At 40.6% G+C, this 17,415-nt stretch overlaps 1 protein-coding gene across 1 annotated transcript in view; it reads left to right on the plus strand.

Annotated features, from left to right (window-relative positions):
- The window catches only part of LOC122768655 (ubiquitin carboxyl-terminal hydrolase 43-like), a 64,024-nt gene extending 51,916 nt beyond the window's left edge, over positions 1-12,108 (plus strand). Inside the window, exons 9-16 of the mRNA XM_044024811.1 lie at positions 157-260; positions 4,315-4,392; positions 4,500-4,629; positions 6,529-6,871; positions 7,182-7,340; positions 8,176-8,349; positions 8,644-9,780; positions 11,189-12,108. Of these exons, the coding sequence (XP_043880746.1) occupies positions 157-260; positions 4,315-4,392; positions 4,500-4,629; positions 6,529-6,871; positions 7,182-7,340; positions 8,176-8,349; positions 8,644-9,780; positions 11,189-11,199 (2,136 nt within the window). The 3' untranslated portion in view covers positions 11,200-12,108. The remainder of the gene's footprint in view (positions 1-156; positions 261-4,314; positions 4,393-4,499; positions 4,630-6,528; positions 6,872-7,181; positions 7,341-8,175; positions 8,350-8,643; positions 9,781-11,188) is intronic.
- The last annotated feature ends 5,307 nt before the right edge of the window (positions 12,109-17,415 follow it).

The following is a 17,415-nucleotide window of genomic DNA, read 5'->3' on the forward strand; positions in this document are numbered from 1 at the left end:
AGTAGTAGTTGTTTGATTTGTCTGTTGTTTTTAAACTCTATTTATTGATGAATAGCAGGTTGGGGAAAGGATTTTAACAAATGACATAAAAAGGCATTAAAGGATCTCTGCTGTCCGTGGCTTGACTGTGTTCTTGTTGTGCTCCTCCTCTTTCAGAATACCAGGGTGCTGTTCAACATCCGCGTGGTGGGAGGATCAGTCTTTTACAGCTACCTGTCCCCTCAGGACGAGCGGCCGCTCTACCACCCTGCCGTCGACAGGTGAGGACAAAATACACAAAACGTCACTGAACTGACGTCACACGCACTTTTTATGGTGTCTTGACACATCCAAGTACAGTGCTGTAAAACAGCGCCGAAACATGCCGCTGTTCTGGATGTGTTAATTGATTATTTCCATCACCAGAGCTCATAACACATATAATATTCCTGCTGAAGCCTGAACACTCACACTTGTCACAACATTTTATCAATGGAGCTCTTTTGAAGGTACTATAAAAGACACTTCAAATTGTTTAAAATCACAAAAATTACACTTTTCAAAATATAAAACATCTCATAGACAAGAAGGAACGAGGCCAGGAATGGGATTTGCAAAGCTCAACTTAACTGCCAGCTCGGCATTTGTAGCTGACAACCATGTCTCTTCCTCCTATGAGCAACCTGGCATTGTTTGCCTAGATAGCTGAACTGGACCTGGACCTGAACCTGAATTGGTTTATATATGAAATACTTCAAATAAACTTGAATGAAATAAAGTTGAAATACGTGCATGACATTAAGGAAACAGTCAGTGCATTTACATGCATGTTAGAAGTCAGATTTTAGACAAAAAAAAGACACAAAAACTAATAAAGCATCAAAGTCAATATTTTGGCTAATCTTTGATATATTCAAGACTGATTTAAAAAAAAACAACTTCAATCATACTGGCATTTAAAGGGTTAATCCTCAAATGGATTGAACGTTTGGTAGTTTTGAGCAGGACTGTAGTAGTTTAAGAGACTTATGTAGAAAAAAGCTGAAAAAACAATAATCTATGTTTTTATAACAGTTTTTGCTAGTGGACATTTTTGTCCTCCATTGACCTAAGAGTATAGTTTTGTTTTTTTTCTTTTGTTCCATTAATCTATTAGAAAAAAATCTCACACAGAAATTCAACACAGCCAAAACAATGGCTAGATCAAGAAGGAAAAACATGCCCAAATAAGGGATGGGACGATACCACTTCTTTGTGTCTGTTATCACAAACTTGAGTATGTTAGTCCGATACAGTCATTTTAGACCATTTATTAACTATGAAGCTGTTAACAACACATTTGAAAGACATAATTCTCCGACTGTGTGACACATATTCTCTCAATAAGAAGAAATAAACTGTAAAGCTAAAAATGCTTTTGCTGAGCAACATATAGGATTTTTGGATTGTAACGGATTTTACATTTTCATCTGTCCGATATCCGATCTTGACCAGGATTAGACGGACTGATGCTGACTGATACCAAACCTGGTTAGTGATTTAAAGGTGGAGAGTTCAGTACAATAGCTGGTGTGTTTGGGAAGAGAGTTCCAGAGGGAGGGGGCAGCTATGGAGCCAACACTGTTTCCCCAGGTTGAGTGTTTGGTTTTTTAAAGAGCAGAGGATAGATAAAGGAATGTGTTGGTTAAAGCAGGTGCGTGAGGCAGGAGTGGACCTGGTTATGTGGGGGGGAAGGACTTGGGACGGAGAGACAAGAGGACATGATTGATTTGTGTCTCCTACTCCTGGATAAAAGTAAATAACAACAAAAAGCTCCTATGTCCTCTAAATCAAGTGTGTCTGACATGAACATTAGTGGACACATTACTAGAGTGGATTAACAGAGCACAATGCTTCCACTGGCAAGAAGACCATTTCTGGGACTGTTATGGTTGGCTGACCGCCTGTCTGGACACTGCATTCTCCTTTTATTAGACAAGAAGATGATTAGATTATTCTCAATATGTCCTTTTGTTGTGGAATAAATGGTGTTACGGCCGAACATTCAACACCGAAATGACCTAATGTCCCTCGCGCTCATTCAAATATGATCAAATATAATCAATTGTAATGCGCTTTCATCTGATTTAATAGCATTTCTCGAGATCTGCGGGCAGACGGCCAGTTTGTGAGGACGCTTTGACAAAACAACACGCCGTTATTCAACTTTTAAAGCTCTTGAAGTTTGCCATTGTAAGTGGTCGTCTCTTTGGATGCGGGTGCTCTCTGATTTATGTCACATCTCGGCAACGTTTAAGGTTAGACAAAATGTTTACAGCAGCGACTGGAACGTGACGTCATCTCATGCCTTTTTTTTTTTGTTGACGCCTTTCACCCGCTGAAGTGAATTGCTGTCTCAAAGTGGCATTTTAGCAAAGTCTTGAAAAGGACTTGCATTTGTGCAGTTGCTAAGAACTGCTTCGTTCATTCATGCGCTGAATGGTGCTGATGGGGGCAAACGCCTTTGAAATCCTTTGAAATGCAAATGGGCAGCACACTGTATCGTAGAAACTAATGTAATGATAGTGTTTAAACTCCAAAGATTCAGAAATATGCTCTGTCCCCAAGTCAACCCTCATCAAACACTACAAGAATGTACCACTGCCAAGTGTTAGTTTGTACTTTTAATTCTCTTCTGTCAGCCTCTTTCTGCTCTGTGTGTGTGTGTGTGTGTGAGAGTGTGTGTTTGATCATGTATGCATATTAGCATTGCCAGTTAGCTTTACCATAATGGAATAGCTCAGGTTTTTGTTGTGTGAGTTACTTAATACATGTTCCTTTTCATTCACCCACAGAGAGACAAACAACCATCCACTCTCACACCTGCAGTCAATGTACATTTACATTTACATTTAAGCATTTAGCAGACTTGCAAGAGAGGAATAAGCTACATAGACGAAGTCTTGGAAAGAACTCCACTGGGCTAATAGAGGGTGAGAGTGCCGAGGTGGATGCAAGCGCAGAAGGAGATGAAGGAGTGCAGGGGGAGGGGGGAGGGTGGAAAGTGAGTAAGTGCTAGGACAGAAGATGCTCTTTGAAGAGTTGGGTTTTCAAGAGCTCCTTGAGTTCCCACTCTGAGTCTGCCTACTGTCCATGAGCTGTAAAATATTCAATCGTATGAGCTGGACGAGCATAAAATCAGTCTTGTCGTCACTCCAGATAAGGTTCCAACCTGGACTTCCTCTTCTGTGTGCCGTCTTCTACTATATCCAGATCAAAGCACAGGGGTGGGACCTGTGGAGCATGCACAGAGTGTATAGACTAGTGTGGGTCCGACTGAATGCATACGTGACCTAGTAATCTGACTCCCAATCACATTAACTTTAAGTGCTAAATTCGATTGAACTAACATGTTTACATGTATGTGAAAAGTTTGGTTTTAGTCAATAATTACTATTTTTTTCTCACATGTAAATACAGTATTATCAATGACTGAATTTGAAAGAAATTAAATTAAAAAACAAATTCTGTGTTTTTTAACCTTCTCTCTTGTGTCATGGTTTGGAAACCTGCCTTTCAAAGAGCAAAACTCACTGAATCAAACTGCCAAATGGTCTAGTCGGCTGATGTCCAGAGTCGCTGTAAACCAGACAGTTGCAGTGAGTTTCTGCTTCATCCATGTGGTCGGAGATATAAAGTCCCCAGGTCTAATTCCGTGTTAATTCTACTTCGGACATTGAGTACTTGTCAATGTCCGACGTTTTATCTGTTTTCCAATATATCTGTGTCTAATATGGATTCCTTCCTCCTTTTTACTGCAAAACAAATCTACCTATAGGTATAAATAAAGTAACCGTATGAGATGTAGTGGCACCCAGTGGTGAGGTGGCAGATTGCAATACTCCTCCCCTCACCCTCCCTTTCTAAATGTGTGGGAGGTTCCTCCTGTGAGCCCTTCAGGTACTGTATAAATGCAGATAACCTCTGTAGAGTCATTGTTCGGTTTGTCTATTCTGAGATACTGAGAGATTTGACAGTGCAACACTTGCTCTCTTGTAGAAAAGCAAAAACAGGGTTCTTAATTTCAGGTGATTATACTCTAATAAAATCATCTTCCATTTCTGACACAAACTCATCTCATCCAGTGTTACATAATGATGCTCATCAGACAAGTCATTTTACTCTGTCTGTATAAATATGAAGAATTAATTTAAAAAAAAAAGTTAGATTACACTGACACCTACTGGTTAAAATGCAGTAATACAGATATATTCCACATTATCTTTATGGAATTGCAGTGTTTAGTGACTTTACTGTGAAAACGAATACTGTATATTTGGTGCTAATGTCTTGCAGGGCCCTGAAGCTGTGCAGCTCGGGCGGACCGCCGCATGTGAAGCTCATCATCGAATGGGAGCACAGAATCAAAGACTGGTCAGTGCGTCTGAGATCACAGACCACCGCATGTTTGCCCGAGGCATTTTTGCGTCATTCCTCTTTCTGAATCTCCTCTGTCTCCGCTCTGTGTCCCGCGATCACAGCCTGTTTGGCAACATCCAAGAAGAAGTGGTGAAAGATGCCGAGAGCGTGAGGAATCAGCAGCAGCAGCATGTGCAGCAGTACAGCTGCACCTTGGATGAGTGCTTCCAGCTTTACACCAAAGAGGAACAGGTGGGTGGCAGCTGTACTTATTAATAACATATTTATTTATTTATCTGGGATCACAATGAGGTATGTTTATTTTTGTCAAAGGCCTTTTCCCACTTGTTCATGTGCACTTATCCAAGTTATTTTGCATTTAATTTTTTTACAAATAAAGGTACACTGAAAAAATGATCAGTGTTTATTTATTATATTGCTTGATGCAGCTGAATATCCTTTTTAGCTTCATTTAGCATCAAAACTCAAAATATGTTTACAAAACACGGCCATGTCCTCATAGAGCTGATAGAAACATACACAGCTTATTCTGGTGTAATGGACACAACAATTCATACAGTCAGGTAAAGTGTAAACTTATATTTTCCAATTTCTGTTAAATGAAAATAATTTCACCTACATTTTGCACACTGGGCCTTTAATTCTTCATTACATGTATTTGTAATAGTTATTGCTTTTAAAATTTCATTGAATACTCAGTTGTAAATTTGCAATGTAAGTTGTTTCAGTGGCAAATGTTTAAATAAAGCAGATTAATGCATTTAACCTTCAAGTAGAGGATTAAGCAGAAGAAAATGGATGGATGGATGATTGTGTGTGTGTGTGTGTGGGGACTAAACAGGTTGTGAGTGGGTTGTTGCCCTCACGTGTAAAGTCACTGAATCTGATTCAACACAGACAGCTTTGTAAAACTGTTGCCTCACCAGGAGTCAGTAAATAGAATAGAATAGAAATACTTTATCCATCCCAGAGGGGAAATTGTTTTAACATATTGTAAATATTGTTATATAACACTTTATGGTTGTAGTCTCTCCTTATTTTTAATAGTGATTGGAACTGGTTTTTAAACCATAAAACTGGTTCTAAACTCTTGTCAGAGTTGCTGGGCTCAACCACAGTAAATGTCTAAATAAAGCAAAAACAGTTTGATGAATTGTGCTGTTGTCAAGTTGCAGTTTTTCCTTCAACAGTTTCTTACTGAGGTCACTTTGTCTCATCTCTAAAAACTCCAAAGATCCACTGCTTCATACACACGTCATAGACTTGTCTTAACAAAGATTTGCATCATTTACACATTGTAGTTTATCATGAGTCTATTAGTAAAATTGACCATAAAAATCCAAATAGTTGATAGTTTATTGACTTTCAGTGATAAAAATATGACATTTAAATATGGGGTCATGAAGTTTAGTAATGTTTTGTATCAAAGCAATGAGCTGCTAAACTGTGTCACCACACGGTGGCACTGCAGACATGAGCTCCACACTGGTACACTGCTGTTAGTCTGTACTGACAAATGATCACAGGATGGAGAGACAGCTAATAAACAGGACACACACACACACACACAGAGGTTTTTGCAGCTATTCTTGTTAGGACACTACACTTCCATCCATTCATTTACACAGCCAAACCAAAACCTTATCTCTAACCTGAAAGCCTCTTAGCCTTAACGTGTAACTAAACCCCCTAATCTGAGGCGAACTCTACCCAATACCTGATTTGAAAAATGCCAAGAAGTGGACAGGGAGCTTTGAGTGAGAGGTGGGAGAAGGAGGGGTGCTGTGAGGACTACTGGTCCTGACAAGGTCTAAGGTCCTAAAGAGGTAACACAAACAAGTACTGTACCTACACACAGAAGATACTCATTGTGAATTCACAATACGAGTTGTATCACAATTAGGGGGTAACTATGGCGACCAATTTGAAACTTACTTCCATTACCAAGTGAAGCTGAGTGAGGTTTACACAAGAACTTTGAGATTAAAGGTCCTATAGTCATACATCATTTTCACCGAGTGGAATAAGTAAAATAAAGGAGGTTCAGCTCCTCATGAGGAGGCGGAGAAAAGAAGTGATTTGTTCAGGCTCTGTCAGTTTGACTTTTTCTTCTCGTCTCATCTCCACCAGCTCGCCCCAGATGATGCCTGGAAGTGCCCGCATTGTAAGCAGCTGCAGCAGGGCATGGTGAAGATGAGCCTGTGGACACTTCCCGACATCCTCATCCTGCACCTGAAGCGTTTCAGGCAGGTGGGAGAGCGGAGGAACAAGCTCACGACATTCGTCCATTTCCCCCTGGCAGGCCTGGACATGAAACCTCACATGGTGAGCCGCACCCACGGCCCCCATCAGCTCCCCCTCCAGCCTGGCTGGAAGCAGTCTCGACGACCCGATCTGGCTCCGCCTGACTACCTGTACGACCTGTACGCTGTGTGTAACCACCATGGAGGGATGCACGGAGGACACTACACAGGTCTGAATAACTCCTGAGCAATGTTTTAGTGTGAGCAGAGTCCTGAGTCCCTTTTGTTCAAGTCTGGGTCCTAGTCGAGTCGCCAAAGAAAAAGCCAGAGGCACGTTACAGTGATCCAAGTCAAGGTTGAGTCTGAATTGTGTTATGTTGAGTTCTACCTGCTTACCCAGGCCTGCATGCCCATTTGAACAATATAAAGTCATAGATATATGAATGGTGAATTAAAGGGGGCCCAGACCAGAACTTTGGGGAACCATTTACTGCGGACACATGTTCACTTCATCCGTTTCCTCTGTTATTGTGATTTCAGCCTTCTGTAGGAACTCTGTTGATGGCCAGTGGTACAGCTACGATGACAGCAGCACTGAGCCAGTTCCAGAGGCGGAGGTTTACACACGTGGAGCCTACATCCTCTTCTATCAGAGGAGAAACACCATCCCACCCTGGTCTGCCAGTTCCTCTGTCACCGGTTTGTCCTTTCACTCTCCCTTGAGCAGTTTGTTAGATTGAAAACAGTCATCATCATTTTCTTTGTTCGTAGGTTTAATGACAAAGAGTGTCGCACTCAATGGGGCACGGATAAAGATGCGGTTGGTTGATTGAGTCTGCCGAAACCGTGCTCCTCAGCAGCCTCAGTGTGCATTTTATTCTATTTTTCGGGAATTAGATTCAACCAAATAAAGGTTCTTTGTGGTTGGAGATAAAAGCTGCCTGTCATATAGTTCCTGGAGTCAGAGAAGCTTTGCTGTTTTCAGCTTAATTAGAGAATGGGTGGAAATGCTGATCATACTTTGTCATAAACTATAAACCCACCATCTATGAACCCATCACACACATATTACACATACAAATACACAGTTCACCTAGTGCATCCCAGCAAATTGGTGTAATGAAGCGATATGCTTAAACTGTAACTAAACGTCTAAACCACTTATTCCAGGTGTAAACCAGTGTATATGGGTATATAGTAATGTTATTTGCTGATCCTGATCCTTCAGTTAAGTACTACTGTACTGTATTCAGATTTTGCATCACTGGTACACTTTTGTCACCTTCATGTCCAATCAGCATGAGGCTTGTTGTCCCAGACTCCTCCCCCCATTTGATAAACGCTGTAGCCTCTTCACCCTTCTCTCTCCACTGCCTGAAGCGTTTGAGAGGCTCGTCTCACTTCACACAGCTGCAGCTCGGGGTCAGGTGTCAGTGATCCCTTGCACTTCTCCCCAATCTCCCTCACTGAGCTCTCAGCCCACTTCATGCTTTTTTTTCTCACCTGTGACTTGCTTAAATACATTCTTTTGCAGGCTCCACAAGCTCTTCCACCTCTGACCACTGGTTGGTCCGGCTGACAGGTGGCAGTAAAAGGGACAGCGTGGTGTCTGGAGAACCAGTCCCTGCAGCACCAGGGCCCATACCAGCTCCAGATTCTCCTGAGCTGCCGGTGTTTGGAGATGAACCTCCCAAAACAGCCGAAACAAGTAGGTGTGAGGAATACTGCGTATGATTTAGTCAAGGTGCAAAGGGAGATAGACGCTTACTCCGTACCACAAAAACTTTAACGAGGACTGAAAGTTTCCATAAGTGAAACATTGTGTCCTCTGTTGATCTTGAAAAACATTGTGTCCTCAATAAAGTTTTAATGGCATGAACTTAGTCCTCATTCAATATTCCTTAAGAAACTGGTTTATATTTTGATACAAAGCAGAAGGAAGTGATAGTTCAGTGTTAGCTGTCATTCCCATATGTGTTACGTAACACGTCTTTTCCTACAGACGGGTTTGCAGCCAAGCCATTTGTCCGAGGAACCCAAGGCAGAAGTGTCAGCATGAGATCACCAACTAAATCCAAGGAGAATCTGAGCAAAGTTCTGCCACTGCGATGGTCCTTTGGCTCCAAGGACCGCATGAAACACCCATCCCAGACCCAGCCTGCAGAGCTGGTGGAGTACTTGGAGTCTGGGCGCCGACCACGATGCACCAAAGACCCTATCATCACACTGGTGGCCACGCCACCACAAAGGACTGGCCACCGAAGAACTTTCGATGTAGGACAGGACTGCAGCTCACCTAGTGGCAGCAGCCTTAGTTGTACAGACAGACTAAGCTCTGACACTTGCTACTCCCCTAAAATGCCAGAAGGTCAGAGCAGACCTTGTGTGGAGAGAAACAACAGCCAGGGAGTGTGTAACAGCAGCAACAGCAAAGGCAGAGATGATGGTTCTCTGAGGTTGAGGTCATCTAAGAGAGCCAGGCAAGACCACTGCAGGACTCTGGATCTTCACTTGCAGAGAGGAACCATTCTTGGGGGTCATATCAGCCACAGTGCCCCTCCGAGCAGAGAGTCCACTCTGAGAAGAACCAAGTTCCAGACAAGCGTGACCTCCAGGACACAAAAAGACTCACTCCACGCGATCATTCATCCTGAGGACAGGAGGGTGCACAAAGGACAGGAGGGTCGCAGCCATGACAGCCTCTTGTCGTTTTTCAAACCCGCTTTTATGAAGAAAGACATTCCTAGGTCACCGAACAATGGCCAAGATAGACGAATGTATGGCCATGGACAACTCCAGAAGCTGGCAGGCAGTAATTTAGCCAAAATGTCCCTGTCCAACGGGACGCTGACCACAGTGGCGTTCGAAGAGAGGAAGACCGGTGTCAACCCCAGCTGTGACACCCATAACTGCAAAGTACAACTGGTGAACGGAAAGGCTGGGAATCATGACACTGTAGATATGCAGCGTGCTCACAGCTCCAGCAACATCCAGACAAAGCTGGACCTGACGTTTCGCAGGTGTGCGTCCCTGCAGAGGAACGGTGAAATACTGGTCCCTCAAGCCCATCGCATCCTGCTGTCAGACAAGCCCAACTATGCCACGCTGCAGCGGACACGATTCAGTACCACCTCCCTGGGTAGGCACAGACCTGTTTTTGAACCTCTTAGCTAGATTCATCTGCTGTGGAGGCTTTTTTTCTGTTTGGCATCATTGAGTATCACTCTATGATATACACACTTTTTAACACAAATACTAGATGTTTAGTACGTATACATTCAAACAGACCCAAACAGCAAGAAAAATGAATAATAACAAGACCGAGGTCATGCTCTGTAAGCTTAAATAATTGAATGTTTTAAAGTTCATGGATGGTGTGAAGACTCAACATGATTAGTATTTGCCAACTAGTATGGCAAGTCTTTTTAACATTTAATTGCTAAGTTTGAATATCTGGAATTACCGTGATGTCGTAATTTTATTGCGACTATTATGAATTGTAGTTATTGATATTTAAATCTGGGGTTTTGACTATTAAGACTGGTCAAAACTACAGTTACAGATATCTGTAATTCAGTTTTTACTAGTAAGATTTACTTTTGCCATTCATGTGTATGGGGTTTTTCCATTATAGATATCTAATATTCAGTTGTAGATATCTCACACTTGAATGGTGACTAGTCATAATAATGTTGTAGATATCTGAAACTGGAATTTTGAAGAGATATAATGGCAAACCCCATACACATGAATGGCAAAAGTAGATTGAATCTTACTAGTAAAAACTGAATTATGGATATCTGTAACTGTAGCTCTGACTCGTAAGAATGATAGATATTGGTAGTTGTGAGAGAAAATTCTAATCTAATCTTCAGCTATCTTTAAGTTTAATTACTCACATATTCTTAGAACCAGACATGGCGTTCAATATATCTTATCTTAGGATAAGATATAAACTAGGCGCCTTTTTAAGGTTCCCTCACTAGATACCAAGGGACCAGGCATCTGGACTGGATACACTATCGCAAGTCTTACTAACTACACGTATCAGACCTGGCACGCTGCTCGCCAGAATCTGCAACGATGCCTCACTGTTCAGATGTCAGGCATTGTCTCAGTTCTCCTCGAATCTGAGCTGTGTTCAATAAAATCTTTCAACTTAACTCATCACTCACTCCAGAGGTTCCATCACTGGTCATCTCACCTAATAACAGTAGTGAATACATACACATACATACAACTAGCCCCCAGCTAAACCAGAATTGGCCTAATACTAACAAGCTGAATGGGGGCGTATCACCACATCGTATAGTGGAGGCAAACATACCCAGTTAGTGTACACTGACATGGACAGTAGTCCAATTAAACCGATAGCTGTAGCTCGACATAACTGTGCATTTAATGGTAAAGAGATCAATCATGACCATGTAAACAGGAGGTGCTGGTGTAATAGTAACATTTTAATGTTATAATGTAGAAAATACAGCAAAATAATATGTTTGTAATTATTTTTGGACTGGTTATGATATGACTGTTTGTATGTTTAGTGCCTCTGTGACAGCCCAGAATGACCTTTGAACCCTCTGATCTCTACGTTCGCACACAGAGAAGCTTGCAGCAGGAGTCGCCGCTGGAAACTAAGTATATCTTCTCTCGCTCTCTCCCTCCCCTTCATAGCACTGTTTTAAGTTCTTACCTATGTGTGTCTTAAACTAAATCTATGCAGTGGAATTTACTGAGGAAAGAAACTGCTGTAATGTGTTTGGGTTTTTTTTCTTATAACATGGTTTCATATTTTGAGAGTTTGTGATCGCTATTTGAAAGGCAGCATTTTAGTCCATCATACTGCATAATATCAACATGTGTTTAGAAGGAAGGAGGTCAACCTAAAAGGCTGGTTGGTTAGTGATGTACACTGGAGCCTTTTCAACATATAAAGTTTAGCGATAATGAACTGAAACATGTGTTGTTGTTCTGAAACACTGCAAAAAGGTATTAACACCTACACTGTAAATCAGCTGCTACAACAACAACATGCACCACTGCTTTGTCGTGTCTGATTATTTTGCTGTTATATCACCAATGTCATTTTTTCCTTCTTTCTTTATGTTGCTGTTTGACCAGAGCTTGCATGCTAACACGTTACATTGCTAATTGAGAGTGAATTAGACTGTACCCAAATGAGAAAACATACTTTGGTATGGAGAGAAATTAGTCTAGGTAATGACGATAAAATGCTATACATAACGACCAAAATAGAGAAAAAACAATGTTATATTGATCAGTGTGTAATGCATTGTATTAATGCAATATTTTTTAACTTAAAGCTAGGTTATGTTGCTCCCTTTAGGAGTCGCCAGAGCTGTGCAAGAACCTATTGTTTTCCTTCAGATTATTATTATATCCGTGATTTTGTGGTAATTTTTTGAGGCGGTCGTCTAAGCGTAGTTATCGTACCAATATTTTTTTTTAAAAAATGTTTTTATGTAACATTTGTCACCAGTATTGGGACTGATTTCTCTCCAGTTTGTTGTTTTTGTTTGTTTGCTTCTGGGTTGTCAAGACATCTCATCTACATCATGTCACCAGCAGATGGATAAACTGAAATGTTTGAGGAAGCTTAGATTCCACCACATGTTTTGTGTTGTTGGTGGGAAAATGGGCAGTGGATATCGTTCCCGGGGGAAGATAAAGATTACAGGTGACACGACTAATCTGATAAAACAAATTGCATCTATTACAGCCCCTGGGTGTGTGTGTTGTGATGTGTCCTGTTAATAATCATGTTTTGTCACATTCACATTGTAGTGAAGTAACCACCACAGTGAGTGAGCCATCAGTTATACTTCCTGTTTTCTTTATTTTTAGTTGGTCATGCTGAATTGGCGTTCACAGCTATTGTTTTCTGTTTGTTATTATTATTATTATTATTGTTATCATTATTCTCACATATTGTTCACTCCCATTTGCATTTTCTGGGTAAATGCACATATTGTAGTTGTTTGTGAAAGTACTAGAGAAGCTGATCTTCAAGACAACAAAGTTAACTGCATTTTTATTTCATTTTCACTTCACGATCGGCGTCTAATTATCAACTCACATTCTTTGTTGACTTGCACATTGGAATTTTTTTATTAAAAGTGTGAGTGCAGATGGATTAATGTCACATAATGTCTGTATTTACATTTCATGTTTGTGTCATTTTAAACTACTTTCATTTGTCAAACCACACTCTTTACCAAAAGGAATTCTGAGACATTACTTAAGGCTAGATTATATTTTATTATTAACTTTTTTAAAACTCTACATTTTTTACCTGATGTGTAATTATGTAATTTAAAAGTGTATGTTTCAGGTCAGATTATTACATTAGTGGGGGTTGAGTCGGTCACAACACACATACAGTAAGTCCCCGTACTGGACTTTCTACAGTATAATGTCTGCTTAATGTGTACTGCAAGTTTTATGGATTAAACACAGTATTTCTCACAAATAAATTCATTGTTGCTGATTGTTTTATGACAGCATGGACGATGTTTTATTCAAGACAGCCTGCTTCTTCTGGTGAGGAGGAGTGAAACAGAATGGCTGACCTATAATCTGTCAATTACAACCTTCGTGGATGAAATCAAGTCAGTTTGTGTTTAAAATAACCTCTGACAACTTGTGCGAGGCTTTTACATATTTTTTATCAGGTGGAAAATGAACCAGTTGGGCTATAATCTATCAACTGTGAGCTTCATGGTTGGAAAAGTACGAGCTATAATCGATTTTTGCAAGCGATCAATAAGTAATAATACATTTTATTTATTTCAACTGAAAAACTGCATATAATGGATGTCTTGGCCCTTTACATGCATAAATGAAATCTTTCACTGTCACAACACGACCTGCAAAAAAAACTTCTTATTGATTGAAGGAAACTTTGTGAACAGGTCTCCAACTGCAGTTTGAAGGTTCACCTCTAGTCATTCATTCATCATCCACCGCGTCATCCTCCACATGAGGGTCACAGGGCTGCTGGTGCCAATCCCAGCTGACACAGAGCCAAAGGCAGTACACCCTGGACCAGTCTTCTATAAAGTACCTAAACGTGAGTAAAAGTACAAGTATGTTCCCAAAAAATGACTTTGGTAGAAGTTGATGTCACTTTTTATAATATTAAGTGAAAGTCTTAAAGTTTATGACATGTACCAAAAAGTCATTTTCTGACATAAAATGTATTTAAGTTTTAGAGGTAAAAGTATTAATATAGAGCCATGGTAGCTCAGTGGTAGGGTGAGTTGTCTTTCAACTGGAAGTTTGCGGGTTCAATTCCTGGCTCTGTCTAGTCTATATGTGTCCTTGAGCAAGACACTTAACCCAATGTTGAAGCGTGTGAGTGGTTGAAAACTATTGTGTAAAGCAGCTCATCAAGACTAGAAAAGCTCTATATAAATACAGACATGAATTAGATTTAGTTTCACAGTTCATAATGATCTGATAATAATTCAGTCCACTGCCCCGGAACACAATGTATTCTGGCTCCCAATGTGAATATGTAGTCTGGGGAAACCATTAAATCTGTTGGAGCCTCTGTTTGTTATAATGTCACTCTGACTATGGCTCTCTCTCTCTCTCTCTCACACACACAGATAAACACATCTATCATACACACTGTTCCATATTAGTCTCCTTATTTGGCACAATCACCACTTCACCCAAGGGCATTAGAGGAGATTTTCCTCTGAACACATGTTTGTTCTATGACGTTTCTAAGAAAAAGCAAACAAGGTGAAATGATGAATTATCTGTTTGGCCAAGCAAAAGTGATCAAGTTTAAATATCATCAGTATATTCAGTGCATGATTCTGGAGCTACCTTTACAGATATCATTTCATTTATTCCTTTATTGTGTCTTTGTGTTTTTATTGTGTTTGTAGTTGGGATCATTGTACATATGGATGATGATTGTTTACAAACCCAAGAGAGAGAGCACGTTGTTAGGGATTCAGAATGAAAATTGTTTTCATTGTCAGACATTTGAAAAGAAGGATTCAGAGAAATAACAGCCCTGAAACTGGATCCTGGACAATAAACACACAATACAATAATACATAATAATACATGGCCTGTAATAACATTCTTTCGCTACTGTCAATCCATGGAAGCTCTTTTGTGTGGGTGTGGGTGGGAGAGGGACGTGGGTGGGAGAGTGGAAGAGGGCCTGGTGGAGATAGAGCTGGGTGTCATCCACACAGCTGTGGAAGGTGATGTTAAATTTTATGAAAATATGGCAGAGGGGAAGGAGATAGATAATGAATATGAGGGGCCCCAGGATAGAGCCCTGGGGAACAACACGTTTGACCGGGGAGGACTATGATCTAGATATGAACAAAGTGGAAACGGTCGCAAAGACAGGAAGTGAACCAGGTGTCAGAGAAACCAAGTGAGGTGAGACTGTCCAGGAGGACGGGGTGGGAGACGGCGTCAAATGCTGCTGTGAGATCTAGGAGGATGAGGATGGTGAGGTGGAGGTGGACCTGTGCTGCAGGTTTCTTCAGTACTGGAATGTAGACAGTATTTAACAAGAGGTGGACAAGAGTGGGGATATTTTGGTAAAGTGAGGACATTATTGGCTGGTCTTTGTATCGTTAGAGGGCTTTTTGAGGGTTAAAACTTGGTTTTAGGGTTAAATTTGGGTTTAGGTTAAGGGGCTAGGGAATGCATTGCATGTCTATGACGGTCCTCACTACAAATTAAGCACTGTGTGTGTGTGTGTATGTGAATTGAATTATTTGAAGGCCATTTTTTCTGAGAAGTAGTGCCTCTTGACATTCATGACAAGATTCTCTGTTCCATGTGTTGTCTGACCTTGCATACAAGAAAGAGGATGAAGTACTTACATTGGATTCAACACTTTATTAAGACTTTTACTCCCACACATTTCATTTTCAATCAACTAAATCTGATGTGTACGTGACACGGCAGATGTCATGTTAAAAGAATCAAGATGAAAACATGAAGCAGGTTACAAGAGACACATCACAGTGCACATTCCCATAGCAACCACATCCCAGAGATGTATGGGGACATCTCAGCATCACAAGTGGCCACTTATATTTCTCTCTTTCCACTTCTTTAGTTGAGTAGGACATTCCACATTACTCTCATTCTGCAGCTTGACAAAATGAAACAACATACACGCATGCACTGTACATAAAGAGAAACACATAGACACATCAGGCATGTCTTAAATAATTCTGCATGAACAGTGTAACATCAATACATGTGACCATTACCAAAACATTCTGTCTCTGAAATGCAGCCTTCACATGATGCACACCTTTTGTCCTCACTTATATCATATAAGTGAGGACAAAAGGTATGACAACATGCAGTCTGTCCACACTTGGTCATAGATTCATAGATAGATTGTCATTTTGTTTCACAGCCACATACACAGGCTGAAGCTGGAGTTTAAATCATGCTTTACTATACAGGTTAAAGTTAATGAGCTATTAAAATACAGGCGTGTTTTTTTTTAACCACACTTCAAAAATGGCAAGCTGCAGTTAATTCACTATTACTCACTCTTTTTCTATTGGAGCCAATCCCAGCTGAAACAGGGTGACAAGACACAAGAATCAAGAGTGACAGCACTCAGTCAAGCCGAACAATGCCAATGCCAATCCTGCCACAATCCTAAAAACGTGGGTTAATCGCCAGTTTACCAGGGAAATGTCTAAATTCTCAATATTTAACAGAGAAGTCTGGTGTATTTAGCGAGAGTACTGCTGATTGTGCTCCGGTCATGCAGGAAGTACTCAACAAATAGTTTTAATTTACTGATTCAATGTTACACTGAAAATAACTGCTTCACAAGTCACTAGTCACTCGTTTGTGTGAGTCGTGTGTAAAACGAAGTCACAGCAGTCAGATGTGTCATGCCCATATTAAGGAGGTACTCTTTTGTAATGGAAACACAACTTAAACCATGCCGAGGCGAGTTGAGCTGAGACGGCGGAAAAGGCGGAAAAGGGGCTATAGAGACGAACAACCATTCACTGTAGACCTTGTGACCTCTGTATGGTTTTGGACTGTGGGAAGAAACTGGAGAACCCAGAAAAAAACACGCACACTCATGTAAATCTCGATGTTAGCTTTACTTTACCACTGAGTGACCTTTAACTCACTATTAGTATGAATAAAATCAAATCAAGATTTACTGTTTGCGAGAATGTTGAAGCTATTTATTCTCTGGTCTGGGTCAAATCACATCCAATGGCAATTGCATGTCAGATATAATGACATAGACTTACTATGTGAAAAAACGATGGATGGATGGATGGATGGATAATCATAACATTTTCTCTGTGTTGGATTGGCGACCTGTCGAGGGTCTGCGCCGCCTTTCGCCCTATGTCAGCTGGAGGATAAATTGGTAGAAGTTGGATGGACAATCATAAAATTTAATGGCAGAATCAAGAGACTGATTGTCCAATCACATGGTTAATTTTACTTTGCATGGTGGAAATAACTTGAAGCATCACGCTACTGTAAAACATAGCTAAAACTGTTGAACCTTGTGTTGAATTATTCACATGTTGTCAGCTGTTTGAAATGCAAATTAAAAATGTATTACAAGAAGGCGTGTATTTTTTAACAGATGACTTCATATGATGGTGAACTGCAGTGCAGCTACATTATAAAAATGACTTGGCTCATAAAAATGCTGTAAAGCTCAGTAGAGACTCATGAAAGCACTGGGACTGGCTTTATTTTCCCAGTGGGA

Source organism: Solea senegalensis, linkage group LG4, assembly GCF_019176455.1.
Source record: "Solea senegalensis isolate Sse05_10M linkage group LG4, IFAPA_SoseM_1, whole genome shotgun sequence".
NCBI lineage: Eukaryota > Metazoa > Chordata > Actinopteri > Pleuronectiformes > Soleidae > Solea > Solea senegalensis.